Source organism: Scheffersomyces coipomensis (genome assembly GCF_036884675.1).
Source record: "Scheffersomyces coipomensis strain NRRL Y-17651 chromosome Unknown DFJ63scaffold_2, whole genome shotgun sequence".
Lineage (NCBI taxonomy): Eukaryota > Fungi > Ascomycota > Pichiomycetes > Serinales > Debaryomycetaceae > Scheffersomyces > Scheffersomyces coipomensis.
This window is the reverse complement of record NW_027042893.1, coordinates 743,526-758,583: the sequence shown is the minus strand read 5'-3', so window position 1 is coordinate 758,583 and position 15,058 is coordinate 743,526. Positions and strand designations below refer to the sequence as shown.

At 32.6% G+C, this 15,058-nt stretch overlaps 6 protein-coding genes across 6 annotated transcripts; 2 read left to right on the top strand and 4 right to left on the bottom strand. All coding sequences in view use genetic code 12, as the record gives it.

Annotated features, from left to right (window-relative positions):
• Positions 1–412: 412 nt before the first annotated feature.
• Positions 413–2,761, bottom strand: HOS3 (histone deacetylase; the record flags this gene model as incomplete). Its single annotated transcript, XM_064904869.1, has 3 exons — positions 413–622; positions 653–2,400; positions 2,443–2,761. 3 exons carry the CDS (start codon positions 2,759–2,761, stop codon positions 413–415), a joined length of 2,277 nt encoding a protein of 758 aa, XP_064763500.1.
• A 348-nt stretch (positions 2,762–3,109) lies between these two features.
• On the bottom strand, positions 3,110–4,498 carry DFJ63DRAFT_65990 (transcription initiation factor IIA large subunit). The gene has a single exon (XM_064909046.1). It carries the CDS (start codon positions 4,268–4,270, stop codon positions 3,458–3,460), a length of 813 nt encoding a protein of 270 aa, XP_064763499.1. The 5' UTR covers positions 4,271–4,498; the 3' UTR covers positions 3,110–3,457.
• A 3,360-nt stretch (positions 4,499–7,858) lies between these two features.
• On the bottom strand, positions 7,859–8,863 carry PGA54 (Pga54p; the record flags this gene model as incomplete). The annotated part of the gene is made up of 1 exon (XM_064905766.1): positions 7,859–8,863. One exon carries the CDS (start codon positions 8,861–8,863, stop codon positions 7,859–7,861), a length of 1,005 nt encoding a protein of 334 aa, XP_064763498.1.
• A 1,622-nt stretch (positions 8,864–10,485) lies between these two features.
• Positions 10,486–12,216, top strand: DFJ63DRAFT_284908 (M20 family metallopeptidase; the record flags this gene model as incomplete). Its single annotated transcript, XM_064904853.1, has 1 exon — positions 10,486–12,216. One exon carries the CDS (start codon positions 10,486–10,488, stop codon positions 12,214–12,216), a length of 1,731 nt encoding a protein of 576 aa, XP_064763497.1.
• A 282-nt stretch (positions 12,217–12,498) lies between these two features.
• Positions 12,499–14,241, top strand: DFJ63DRAFT_311491 (M20 family metallopeptidase; the record flags this gene model as incomplete). Its single annotated transcript, XM_064905765.1, has 1 exon — positions 12,499–14,241. One exon carries the CDS (start codon positions 12,499–12,501, stop codon positions 14,239–14,241), a length of 1,743 nt encoding a protein of 580 aa, XP_064763496.1.
• Positions 14,242–14,638: 397 nt separating this feature from the next.
• Positions 14,639–14,857, bottom strand: DFJ63DRAFT_284482 (DNA-directed RNA polymerase core subunit; the record flags this gene model as incomplete). Its single annotated transcript, XM_064904808.1, has 1 exon — positions 14,639–14,857. The coding sequence occupies one exon, from the start codon at positions 14,855–14,857 to the stop codon at positions 14,639–14,641; it is 219 nt and encodes a 72-aa protein (XP_064763495.1).
• Positions 14,858–15,058: the final 201 nt, after the last annotated feature.

Sequence of the window (15,058 nt, the reverse complement as noted above, 5' to 3'; positions counted from 1 at the left end):
AGATTAACTTTTTTTAGAATGTTATGCGACATTTATACCGATTAGGAAATGTTTCAATAATCTTTTGATCCAAATTTCACTATTTATAACCATTTTTTGTAGTATTTGACTATGTTTATGATCTATTACAATATTGTACTACTTCACTTATCCTCTATAATCTATGTATACCAGTTTAAACAGAGTTCTTGCTGTCAAAATAGAAGTATTACCCAATTAAGAAATAAAAATAATCTTCAACCACTTTATGCAGGATCTAGCCTGGTTTAACGTAAGGCTTTATCAAATCTAAAGTGTAAGTTAGTTATCACGAATGGGGGATGGTTGGTTATATATTATATGCACTATGTATATGTAGATGAATATGTAGTATGTATATGTAGCTATGATGGCAAAAAATATCATTAAAGTCCTATTTATACTTGGGAAGTCCATTTAATGCCGACTCTTCTTGGATTTGTTGTTGCTTTTGAGCAGTAGCTAATTTCTTATAATATGATCTTGTATGTCTCATAATCTTTCTATCGTCTTGGGGGTCGGTCTTTAATGGACTTTGGGAGACTTCCAGTACTCGGTTTGGATGATGATAATCCATGATTTCTTTAACCATTTTATTTACTGGCTCACCATCATCTGCTAATTGTTGTTGAACCTTTTGTAATTCTGCAAATTGTTGCTGTTGTTTTAGATCTTCTTGATATTGATAAATATAATTAGTAGGTAAAATAGCATTAGGCATCATGGATCTACCTAATTTAATCACCTCATTAGCCCAAATGGTAATATCACTTTGTGGTTTCTTATATGGAGTCCAAGTCTTCTTACATCCTTTCACTAATTCTTTCATAACTTGTTCTAAACCCCAAGTTTGATTCCAACTAACTTCATCATCATTGATTAATCCAATCAAATGAGAAAAGATCCCGGTCGATAAGGCTCCATCACTATATCCACCTTCTAAAAATGATATAACTTTCCCATTAGTATGGATCTTAGCTAACTTAACCACATCCTTAGTAAATGTAGCGTAAAATGAAGTAGGAACATTGATTCCATGTCTTTGCATTTGAGGATTTTCATACTCTGAAGCATCAAATCCAGCTGAGATGGTTATCAAAGGTTTGAATGGCATAGGAGGGATGGGTTTGTCAACTGGATCTTGATATAAATGAGGCTTGACTAAGTATTTATTATATTTATTTAAATCAATCAAATATTGTTCATATTCTTGTTCATATTGTTTTTTTGCTGAATTTAAAAATTGATTGGCACGATTTAAAATCGTCACATATCGAGTTTGATAATGTTTATAAAATTCTTCTTCATTATTCCATTCTTGTAAATGAACATTCCAAATATTTAAATCATGATCCATGATACATGTTGATGCATTTTTAATATTTTCCTTTGTAGCATAACCAAATTCAGTAGGATATGATTTAATATCATGTAATGAGAAATATCCTACTTTAGGATAGGTAGCGAATCGTTTACCATATTCATTTCTTGGATTTGATTTTGGATCTAATTCATCATCTTCAGTTTGACCATAATCACCATGGAAACCAGCTCTTTCCCAACAAATATCTTGAGATCCATCTCCATGATGTAAATCAATATCTAAAATCACACAATGACTTACACCATATTTTTCAAAGGCAAATTCGATCCCGATTTGAACATTGTTTAAAAGACAAAATCCACTGGGTAAACATGCATGAGAATGATGACCAGGTGGTCGAATCACTACAAAGGCAAGATTATGATTGGTTTTCAATTTCTCTTGTTCAAAGTTATAAAGTGAATCCACTGCGGTTTCAATCGTTCCAATAACTCCTTCAATAGCATTTATGGTCTTGGGGTTTAAATAAATATCACCGGTATTCCAATCTTCTGGAACTTCCAATTCATCCTTTTGTAATTTCTCATGACTTTCCAAACATAATTCAAATAATTTCTTGGGCCAATTCTTTCCATGGATTTTCCTGACATGAGATGAAAATAATGAACTTTTCTTATTTGAATTAATGATCTTATAATAGAATGGATACATGGTTAAAGCTGATGCTACCCCAATACATGATGCTAATAATCTTTGGGGTCTTTCAAAAATAGTTGAAAGATATGATTTTGAAACCCAATTTCTTCCAAATGCATGTTCAGGTGAGTAAGGTGATAATATCACTAATGTCTTTTCGTGCTCTTTTATATATCGAGGAGATTCAGTGGAGATATGAGGATTTGAATCTAAGAAATCATTATACGCTTTATTAAATCTCTGTAAGGAATGATCGATCAAGAATGATGGTTTTAAGATTGATTCATATTTGGGATCAATTTTATCTTTGGTATAATAGTCTTCCAATCCTGGACTGGGAGATTTCTTTAATTTTGCCAGTGCTGATGATGGTGGCGGAGGAGGGGATGTTGAAGTTGTTCTACCATTTGATTTCGTGGCATGTTTAGGTAGTAAGCTATATCTTCTATTAGTTTTGAATTTCGGTATTTGTTCCAGAATCAATTCTTCTTCTTCTAATTCATCAATATCCACTATACTTTGATCACGAGTGTAATTGAAAGTAGTGTTGTTATTTAACACGGTATGATCAATTGAAATATCTTCAACTTCATCATTGGCAGTAGGTCGAATAGTTAAAGTAGTCTCGAATTGACTGATTAATGATTCTTCAATATCATCATCGTCATGCTCATGATGGACAGACTCCACTTTATTCTGCCTTAACTGTCGACTCCTAGACATGGTTGTGGTGGTGTCGATATGAAATCAATCAATTCAAATTGCTGTGAAATTGTCTTTGCTTTGATTTGACGTGGGGCGACAAAGAAGACACCGAGAAACAATTATAATGAAAGCTCAGAACTGTGATTCTGATCTGATATGGATATGAGATTATATATAGATTGTACTATACAATTGACTTTACTTCACAAAACTAACCAATACCAAAACAAACCGTTATAATGATAATTATGAATTTCCAGGCCAAATCATAAAATTTCAATTTCAGATCACAAATAAATTTGTTTGGTTCACTCGCAGGAGTCGTTTTAAATCAAAACAAAAACAACAAAATCTAAAAATCTGTAAAGTTTAAACCTAAGAAGTCTAACCCTATCTACAAGGTATGTATGGTTGGTTTGGGGGTATGTGTTTTGTATATTAGAGGCTTTTTGGTATAGGTTGTATATAAATAAATTTACATGGAAAATTCAAACTGAGCAAATACACCATCTTAAAAATGAATAATACATATATGGGTTGACGGGTTATAATAATAATAAAAATAACAAATAAATCTGGCGTGATAACATTAGCAAGTAGTGATAGTGATAAATAGAAATAACAATAGTAGTAGTAGTAATAATGATAAATAATAATAGAATGCTATGAAATGAAGGTAGGATGTCAACTTGGGTAGTTGGTTGGGACTATTCTTCACCATTCACTCTCCCCAGTAGCTTTGTGAAATACATAATCCTTTCCATCAATATTGGCAATTCCTTCCTTTAAATTGGACTTCCACTTATTCTTGATTCTTTGTACTTTATCATATAAACATAACATAAGTTGACCTTCTTGATCTCCACTTTCTCCGTCTGATTTATCACTTTCCAAATCATCATCTAAATCTGAATTAATATCATCAGAATCATTGAATATATCATCGTCATCTTCATCATCATCATCTCCAAAGTTCCCGTCTCCTTGATCAATCTTCTTTACTTTCTTACCATTATTCTTTGCTTTAAGATCCTTCATGAATTGCTTAGCATCATCGGTATATACCGTAAATTCAAATGCACCATCAGATTGACCTATGTTTGGTAATAATAATCCAGTACCATTATCAACATCAGTATTTTCATTCTTCAGCGGCACTTCAGCTTCAAGTCCATGTTGAACTGTTGGATATGTTAATACACCATTTTGAATAGCTGACATTTCTATACCTGAACTACCTTCTCCAAGTGCATATTCACCACCATCTCCTCCAAGATCAGAAGGAGCATGTGAATCACCAGTGGGAACACCATCGTCAGCTACCGCAACACTAGAACTAGGCATATTATCTTCATCATCCCAAGAGAACTTAGCAACTTGAGTCTGACTTAATTTTTCACACCATATTCTTCTTAATTCTTGTAATGTGGATTCATCAATCCCACTATTTTCAAAATCTTGTCTAGATTCATTGATAACATCTTCGACAATGTTCTCATACAATTTTCTAGCCTCAAAGTTAGACATTATGATATGATTTGATTGATTGTGAAGTTCTATAATTAGGCAATACTATGTTGAACCCTCCTTTTTGCCTCTCCTCCTTATTTGGTTCTTCTTTTTTTTGATTTTTTGATCTCTGTTTTGTTGCAACTATCACTGAAGACGTACAATCACAAATCGTTATGATAAAGGAACGGAATCAACGTCTTGATTGATCTTGTAGTTACTATATTGAATGAAATACAGTCGTTGCTTTCATTAATAACTTGTTGTCGTTGACTTTTCAAATTTGATCATGAATTTCTCAATTTATAGGATTTCAAAAAAATTTTAACGGTCACGTGAGTGAAATATCCTGCTAAATTTTACACTTATAGTTTCCTAAATTTAAACGTCATTCAAAATGTAAGTTAATGTAATAAATAGGAAACTTTTTGTATATTAAGGGTGAGGGAAGTATATATACTAAGAGATTAGGATTAGTGTCTTGAACCTCTATTACTATTGCCAGACTTTTTAGGACTAAGACGACTTGTCATATTTGAACCTTGATATTGTAATTTATTAACATCAATAAACTCAGTTAATTGACGGATTTCATCTAAGGAATTATGTAATTTCTTCTTTAATAATTCAACTTCACGTTCAGCGTATCTCTTTTCTCGTATAAGGGATTCCTTTTCCTTTTCATAATGAATCTTAACATCACCTAATTTCTTGGCATGTTTTTCAGCATATTCATGATGTAAATATTGAGCAAGTCTCTTTACTTCATTATCAGCTTCAACTTTGGTGTTTTCAACTTGATCAGTTAAACTTTCAACCTGTTCAAGAGCACTATTTTTATCTTTCTTTAAGTTATAGATGGTTTCTTCTAAGGAATCAATTCTTTGACTATATTCTTCTTCCTTTTTATTCACTGCTTCAACTAATTCCGTCATTTTACTAATATCTTCATTTATAATATCATCTTTGTCCTTTAAGATACTTTCAAAATTATGAGAATCATTCTTTAATCGAGCATTAGATTCTTCTAAATGATCTAATTTAACCGATAATTTCTTATGAGAATCTTCCATCTCTTCTAATTCAGTCTTTAAACTCTTAATCTCATGTTCATATTCTTCAGCTTCAGCTAAATTCTTGTAAATTTCTTCTTTCTCTTTATTTATATTGGCAATGGTGGTTTCTAATTCATTGATCTTGGTATTAGCCACTGATTCAAATTCTTTAATTAAACTTTCATTCTCAGCATTGGCAGAACCTAACTCAATATTTCTAGCTTTTAATTCATCTAATTTAGTATATAATTCCTTTTGTTGAGTTTGTAATTTCTCAACTTCAGAACTTAATTGACTATTCTGAGCTTTATATGCGTCTCCATCATTTAACAATTCTTCCTTTTCCTTTAATAATTTTTCAATTTTAATATTGTATTCGATGTTTAAACTGGTAGCTTCTGTTAATTGACGTTTCAAATCATGAATTTCATTCGCTTGGGATTCAACCGTATCATTGAAACTCAGAATCTCCTCCTCATGTTTTGATTTAACATTGTCTAACTTCGATCTTAATCCATGTACGGTATTTTCTTTCATTTTATAACTTTTTGTTAAAGAAGCTAATTCACGTTCATTATGTTTTAATTGAATCGAAAGTATTTCTTCATTATTTCTTAATTTGGTCTTTGTTTCCTTCAAACTTCTCACTTCCTTTTCAAATTGAATCAAAGTATCTTGAATATGGCTTAATTCATTAGAAAGTGTCAATATCCTATCATCTTTAGTTGTAAGTTGGGAAATGAAATCAGATGTTCTCTTCTCGTGGTCTCTTTGAATCTTACTTATATGTTCAAGTGAAAATACTGGTTTTGAGTTGGGTGACATTAAGAAATTTATAGTTGGTTCATTCTCCAATCTTTCATTATCAACAATTTCTTCATCATTATGATCATAATAATGACCAGTCTTACTAACATGGTTCTTCAAAGGACTAGTTGCGTCTCTTAATCTAGATGTATTATGACCATCAATCTCATCTTCTTCTTCATCATCATTATCGCCTTCAAGTACATTATCTAAAGTATTAACTCTAACATGTTGGTTGGTATCAGGACTCTTGGCTATTGGTTCCGTATATCTTTGTGGAGTTATTAAATCTTTAGCCACATCTTCCAGCCTAATGATCTTACCAAGTTGAGTATGAGTAATATCGGAGGATATAAATTTATTATTATGGAGACCTGTTAAGCCAATTGTATTTGGTAAGATGGTTTGACTAATCGTATTTTCAATACGACCATAATCTTCCACTTCACTATCACTGTCATTGTCAACAATGGTTGGATTAGTGGATTGTTGAATCTTACTCACATTCGGTGATGATCTGATTTTACTGACATTAGGAGACGATTTGGACAATTGACCTACTAAATCTTCTTTGTAGAATACTTCATCTACTTGAATCAGATTTTCATGATCATTAGCATTGGTAACTATCTTAGCTATTTTCTTAGCTGATCCTTCCTCAGATTCCACCTCTGCTTGGGTATCTTTTTGAAGTTGAGCAGCTGTACGTTTCAATGGTGAACTATTAGTATCATTGGCACCATTTGATTCTATATATTTAAGTGCTGGAGAACTTTCGAATGGATTTTTATTCTCCTTACCATCATCTTCATCATCACCATTACCCTTTAGTAAAATATCATTCAATTTCGAATCTAATCTTATTTTCGATTGCCTTATACTTTCAATATCAATTGGTTTCTTATTGTAGTTCAATCTAGGTGAAGTCAATGGATAGCCACTAACCACAGTATCTCTGTGAGTTTGAGGTTGTTTAGCTGACCATGATTGTTTCTGATATAACGCTTGTTTACCACTTGCAATCAAAGGAGTTTCAACTAATGATTTTCGTTTAGGATTACCAAGTGTATTTCTCCTGATATTATTAGTGGAACTACCTGCTCTGGCACCATGCTTAGCAGTCAATCCATGAGGATGTTGTATGATCAAATCAGGAGTCTTATGATGATTGGTTTCTGGTAATAAGTCTTTGATCGGAGTCTTGACAGGTAACTTTACTGGCGAGAATGATTCATCAAAGTTGATGTTTGAAGACGTATTGGCAGGCGATTGCACCACTCTTATTGGTGATGTGACTTGACTACTCATAGTATCGATACACACCTCCTTCTGAAGTGTTTGTTTTGATGATACTAAATGAAAACAAACCTGTAATCAATCTGTTGCTGTTGTTGTTCAGTAAACTTTTTTTGGTGACTTATTTTTTTGTTTACATTTTGGAAAAATTGTTACGCGTCACAAAAATGAAGAGTTGCAAAACCGCAAATTATGAAATACTTGTTTATCAAAACATAATATATTATATTAATTATAAAAAGAGGAGTTGTATATAACGTATTGATATCATTAAGACTATAGAAGTGTACCGACAATAAATAGAATATGGGGTGAGAAAGAGAATGTAGAATAAAAATGGGAACGTAAGTTTTAAAAGGATTCGTAATGTACAAAGGAGAGGAAAATCAAACAAGATCATGTTTAACCTAACTGACGGAACGTTAGAGTTTTATAATGTTGATTTCATTTATAAGAAGTGGAAAAGACTTCTTTTGGCTGGGCCAGCTGTAGAAGCAGCAGAAGCAGAAGTGGATGGCGCGACTGATGAGTAAACTGTAGCATTGTTACCTGCTCTTGCAGCCGAATAATCAAAAGAATATGAAGCATAACTTGAAGATGGATCAACTGAAGTTGAGGAAAGTGAGGAGGCAGTGGTGGTTACAACTTGAGTGGAAGTGACATCAATGTAACTTGTAATAGTGGTGATGTTACCAGCGTAAGTGAAAGCTGCAGTAACTGGGTATGAGGAAATAAATGTAGAGGTGAAAACAACTGCACCACTAGAAAGTTCTGGGGTAGCTGTAACGGTAACAGTTTCAGTTTCAGTAGCAGTTACAGTAGTTGGAATACAGTATGGAACTGAAGAAGTAGATTCTACTGGTTCAACTGAAAGCAGACCATCTGATTCAGTAATTGTAATATACTTTGTAATGGTTGAAGTGGTTAAATCTTGATAAGTAGAAGTTAAAGTATTAGTTGGAACTGAAGTTACAACACCATTTGATGTAGTTGATCCATATAAAGTCACAGTAGTAGTGATAGTTGGATCAAGAACAAGAGCATCGACCACACCAGATTTCAAACTAGCAAGTTGTTCACTAGCACTTGAACCACTTAAAGTGATGGTGGTTGAAGGTAAAGTGACTGTAATATAATCATTGACAGTAACGGTGGTATTAATATCAGCACTACTTCCTGGAGTGGTGGTGGCTGGATCGTCAGAAGTAGTAGTAGTTGGATCCTCTGAAGAAGCTGGTGGATCTGATGACACTACTGCTGAAGTAGTTGGATCTACTAATGATAATGTACTTGATGATGCAATAATGTCTGCTGTGAATCCTCCGGATGAGGAGGAAAGTTCAGTTGAACTTTCAGTAGTATTATCATATCTTTTGAGCATATCATACCTCTTGAAAGGAGAGGCACTGACTGAAGATGCCAATAGAATTATTGGAATAAGGACGGAACGCATTTGTTTGGGTATAGAATATATTTGCTAACTGATTGAACGAGTGATGGTAGTTGGAGGAAAGGGTATACTTTGAATAAAGGAATGGACGCGACTAGTGTACGCAAGCTATAGTGTATAACAAAGTAAGAACAAGTAAATAACCAAACTATATCTAAGAACGAAAGACAAGAATTTAAACTGGAATTGGTAAAACGAAATAAATCAAAATACAAAATAAATATAAAAATATCGTGGAATTGAATTGGTTATATAAAGAATTTCAAGTAAACTGTCATCCGAATCAAAAGCTGTTCATCGTACCTACTCCTTCCTCCTCATCATCTATCAAACAAAGGCACCCTCCCGCAGTATGGTTTCATAGTATTATTTTGATCTAGTATGTGATTATATTCTGGTATAAATCAAACACAAACAAAACCCCTTCTTGTTTACAAAACAGTCGCGTAAAATTCTTAATTTTTTTTAGTGAAAGGGTGCAAAACGCGCGCGTAAAAAATTGTGATTTAGTGGAGACCATCACTAAATATTTAGTGAGTGACTGGGGGAAGACAATAAACCGTTTCATACGTCATTACATTATGAAAGGATTGTTACGTTTTGAAGAAGGTGACTATAGTTTCTACTTTCATTTCTTTCATGAGTATATTTTTGAAAGGAAAGATAATGATCAAGAAAGTGTTGAAGTCATGAGTTGTCTTAGTAACAATCATTAGTTAGCTTCTACGCCAAGCCGGAGGCTGTCACCAACAGTTGTAACATCTGCTAATGTTAGAAATTTTTTCAGACACGTATTGAAGTCAACTAATGACTTCACACTACTGGCTATGCAAAGTTTCACCTTTACAAAGTTCAACTCTCGTCAAACTGATAAAATTCATCCTGAAACATTTGCTGTTTTGCAATTACCTATTTAGTGCATGCCTCACTGTTACGCAAAACTCACACCATCTTAAATATATATACACTAATTGAACTTAGTTTTGTTTCAAAATAATTTTGGCATGTTTCAAGTTTAGGGCACATTTTATTGCTTTGCCCTGTTTCATCTTACATTATGATGAATATGTAGTTTCAAATAGGTACCTTAAATATGTTTATAATTAATTGATTATAAGATCGTGTACATTGGCTGAATCATCAATGCTATATTTAGTTCTTCTTACACATACTTGTTGAAGGTTTCTTATTAGTTTTTCAATTACCTTTTTCTTTAACTTTCAATTATTACCTGGTTTATATCTTTCAAATTTAGGTTCAATATGTCAATCTTTCCTATAAGATTGGTTGATTCCTCCATACCTCTTCCTTAATTGGGAAGGTAGTCCGTCTATCGAAAACTGCGGCACCAACGAAATAGGAAGCGGAAATACGGCCCAATTAGGAAGGTTGCCCTTTTTGGACGAAAGCGACAATTAGTGGAGGCAGACAGACAGATAAAGATTTTTCAAAATTAAACATAATCCTTAGATAGTCAGGCCAGAGTCAATTGTTGAGCTTGGAGGTATATAATTGAATCCCTTTTCTTCATATTTAAACTTATCCTTTTCCAATTGCTCCTTTTTTTTGAAATACCTTCCAACTTTCTAGTCACTGAATAGATTTTGCAATTCAATTTCTTCAAGATGCTTGGTTTACCATTAGATGATAAAGTATCTTCTAAAAGAGTTCCTACCATTGTAGGTTCTATTGTTATACTTTTAACAATCCTCTTTGGAACCAACTTATTCAATTACCTTAGAATTGAATTGGTTCCAATTTCAAATACCGACTCATTATGTCCTTTACATGAACCAGTTGTTCCTGAATCATTCATTACTGATAATTCCACAGTTTTAACCATTCTTCATGATGAAGACTATAAGTTGAACTCCATTAAAAAGTTAGCCGGTGCTATTCAAGTTGATACTCAAATCTTTGATAATCAACCTGATGTACCTGATTCTCCTGAAACTTGGGTTAAATTCATTAAATTCCATGAATATTTAGAAAAGACTTTCCCCACCATTTATGAAAACTTAGAATTGACTAAGGTAAACACTTATGGTTTAGTGTACTTCTGGAAAGGATCTAATGAAAGTTTAAAACCTTTAATGTTAACTGCTCATCAAGATGTGGTCCCTGTTCAAAAAGATACTCTTGATAAATGGACTTATCCACCATTTGAAGGTCATTATGATGGTAAATTCATTTATGGTAGAGGTGCTTCAGATTGTAAGAATGTTTTAATTTCAATTTTAGAAACTGTTGAACTTTTATTAAATCAAAACTATCAACCTCAAAGATCTCTTCTTATTGCCTTTGGTTTTGATGAAGAAGCTTCTGGTGTTGTTAGTGCTTCTGCTATTGGTAGATACTTAGAAAAGACTTATGGTAAAGATTCAATCTATGCTATTATTGATGAAGGTCCAGGTTTAGCAGCTGATGATTTAACTGGTACTATCATTGCTACTCCAGGTACTGGTGAAAAAGGTTATGTTGATATTGAAGTTCAATTAACTACTCCAGGTGGTCATTCATCAATTCCACCTGATCATACTTCTATTGGTATTTTATCTGAATTAAGTTATGTCATTGAAAAGGATCCATATTCTCCAATCTTAACTTCCAAGAATCCAACTTTAAGTTATATGCAATGTTTAGCTTTGCATGATTCAAAATCTAAAATTTCAACTTTTACAAAGAAATCAATTTTAAGAGCTGGTTATGATAAATTTGCTAATTCTCAAGTAATCAAATTAATTCAAAAGAATAGATTCTCCAAGTATTTAGTGCAAACTTCTCAAGCTATTGATATCATTAGTGGTGGTGAAAAAGCTAATGCTTTACCTGAACATGTTAGATTATTAGTTAACCATAGAGTTGCTATTGAATCTACTGTGGGAGCTGTTAAAGACCATTTTGTTGATAGAGTGATTGAGGTTGCTAAGAGACATAATTTATCAGTTAAAGCCTTTGGAGAATTAGTACTTGATACTAAAGATAATTCGGGTGTATTTGAAGTTAATGTTTTCTCAAGACCATTAGAAACTGCTCCAACCACTCCATTAAATGATAATGTTTGGAAACATTTAGCTGGTGTTACCAGACATGTATTTGAAGATTTAATTTATCCTGAAATCGATTATCCAATCGTCACATCACCATCCATCATGACTGGTAATACTGATACCAGACATTATTGGAATTTAACTAGAAATATCTTTAGATATTCTCCATTCTACGTTCAAAGCATTGTCGGAAGTACTAATGTTCATAGTGTAGATGAAAAATTAGCCTTTGAAGGTCACTTACAATTAACTGCCTTCTTCTATCAATACATCCAAGCAGTTGATACACCAACTGCTGATAATTAGAGTCAATTTTAGATATATTTCCTCTCGTTTACAATATACGTTTTAGATATAATATTTAACATATAGCAATCGTAAAAATTAAGGCGCAAGCGCAACTTATCGCAGTTGAGCGGAATCCACAATTTTAAAAAAATTCCGCTTCCCCAGTCATTTTATCTCCTTTTTTTTAAGGTAAAGCGATATTTGACTCCTAATTATTTGAAGTTTGCTATATATACAATTCTTCTTCCAATTCTTCAGTTCAATTCAATTGATCGAGGAATCATATAATTAACCTTAACCATGGCCATTAGATTACCAGACGAAGAAGACGTAGCATACGCCAAGAAACAAATCCTTGATAGGAAAAAGTCCGTTGCTGTAGTCGGCTCAATCTTTATTTTAATCGTGATATTTTTCACTACTGATTTATACAATTATGCTTTGATTATTGCTCAACCAACCAATAAACCTGGATTATGTCCACTTTACGATCCCATTGTTCCAAAATCATTCATCAAAGATAATTCAACTGTGTTAACTATCTTGAATGATGAAAGTTTTAGATTGCAATCGGTTCAAAAATTAGCTAATGCAGTGCAAGTTGATACTCAAATCGGTGACGATCAACCTGATGTCGATGAAGCTCCTGAATTATGGGAACAATTCAAAGGATTCCATGCTTATTTAGAGAAGACATTTCCTACTATTTATGCTGAATTGGAAGTTGAATATGTCAATACTTATGGTTTAGTCTTCACTTGGAAAGGGATTAATACTGGTTTGAAACCAGTGTTATTAACTGCTCATCAAGATGTGGTGCCTGTTCAAAAGGATACTCTTGACCATTGGACTTATCCTCCTTTCTCGGGTCATTATGATGGGAAGTTCATTTATGGTAGAGGTTCATCTGATTGTAAGAATGTTTTGATTGCTATTCTTGAATCGATTGAATTATTGATTGAGAAGGGATTTACTCCATCAAGAACTGTTATCGCTGCATTTGGATTTGATGAAGAAGCTTCAGGTAGAAGAGGAGCTTATCATATTGGAAAACATTTAGAAAAGAAATTCGGTAAGGATTCCATTTATGCTATTCTTGATGAAGGTCCAGGTTTAACTCTTGATCCTATCTCAGGTCAAATCATTGCTTCACCTGCTACTGGAGAAAAGGGGTATACTGATATTATAGTTGAATTAACTACTCCTGGTGGACATTCATCTGTCCCACCTGATCATACATCGATTGGTATTATCTCCGAATTAGGTTATTTCATTGAAAAGGATCAATATGGTCCAATTTTTTCAGCAAAGAATCCTCTTTTACAATATTTACAATGTATTGCTGTAAATAGTGATAAAGTCCCTATCCTTACTAAAAAGGCTATTTTAAGAGCTGCTTTTGATAAATTTGCTAGAAGTAAGATTGTTGAAAGTCTCACAAAAAATCCTATAACCAAATATTTAATTCAAACTTCTCAAGCTATTGATATTATTAAAGGTGGTGAAAAAGCTAATGCTTTACCAGAAAATGTTAAATTAACCGTTAATCACAGAATCAGTGTTGAAACTCGTGTGGTTGAAATTCATGAACATTTTACTAAAAGAGTTATTGAAGTAGCAAAAAGACATGGTTTAGATGTGGTTAGTTTTGGTAAAACTGTCTTTAAAGGTGATGGTAAATCAGGTACCTTTATTATTTCTTCACCACAAGCTTTAGAATCAGCTCCTGTTTCTCCTGCAAATGATACCGTTTGGAAATATATTGCTGCTTCAACTAGACATGTATTTGAAGATGTCGTATTTACAAACTTGACATATCCAATTATTGTAGCTCCAGTGGTTATGCCAGCAAATACTGATACTAGACATTATTGGGATTTGACAAGAAATATTTACAGATATTCTCCATTCTTTGCCACTGATTTCAAAGATAGTCATATTCATAGTGTTGATGAAAGACTTGAATTTGATGGTCATTTACAGTTACTTGCTTTCTTTTATGAGTATATTCAAAATATTGATACTTCTAAAGCTGATAATTAGAGTATTACAAAGTGATAAGATGATGTTTCTTTCTTTTTATAAGTGGTGTATATTCTTTATTTAAATACAGTACACATTATTATGTTGAATATTACTTTTATCTCTTGTAGTAACAATAATAATAATAATAATAATAATAATTGATAAATGAAATATAGATTGGAAAACTAAAATACAATAAAATCATACATGATTTTGGGAGTGTGACATGTTATTAGTCATTAATAGATGATGATGGAAATATTACAAGTCGACTTTTAGGGATGATAACATTATAAAATGTTGAATAATGATGACAATTTAATAGTTGATATATGTCTGAATGAGATAATGAAGATGATGGTGAGTTACGAATGCAAAATCGGTGTTGAAATGATAAGTGAATAAACAAATCAACCTAATTAATATCTTTCTTTTCTAATGGATTATATCTTAAGAACTTTTCAATTAAATCAACATGAGTTAAAACCATTCTTCTACAACAATATCTCTTCAATTCTAATTTATCTAAAGCGTTACCTTCAGTCATGGATTCATCTTGTAATAACTCCAAGTAAGCTTCCCACTTGTCACCAACAACCTTACCACATGAAAAACAACGGATTGGAATAATCATCTTGCTTTCAACTGTCTTCTTAGGTTATACAAATCAAATGAAATCAGTTTAACAACTCCTTCATCATTTGTCATTTTCAATTTTGAAAAAAAGTAAAAAAAAAATCGCATAAAAAACTGCTCACGTGATCATTTTCTCATCGGAATTTTCGTTTTTTGTTACGTCTAGTGTTGCTATATGCACTCCCTACCTGATAATTGT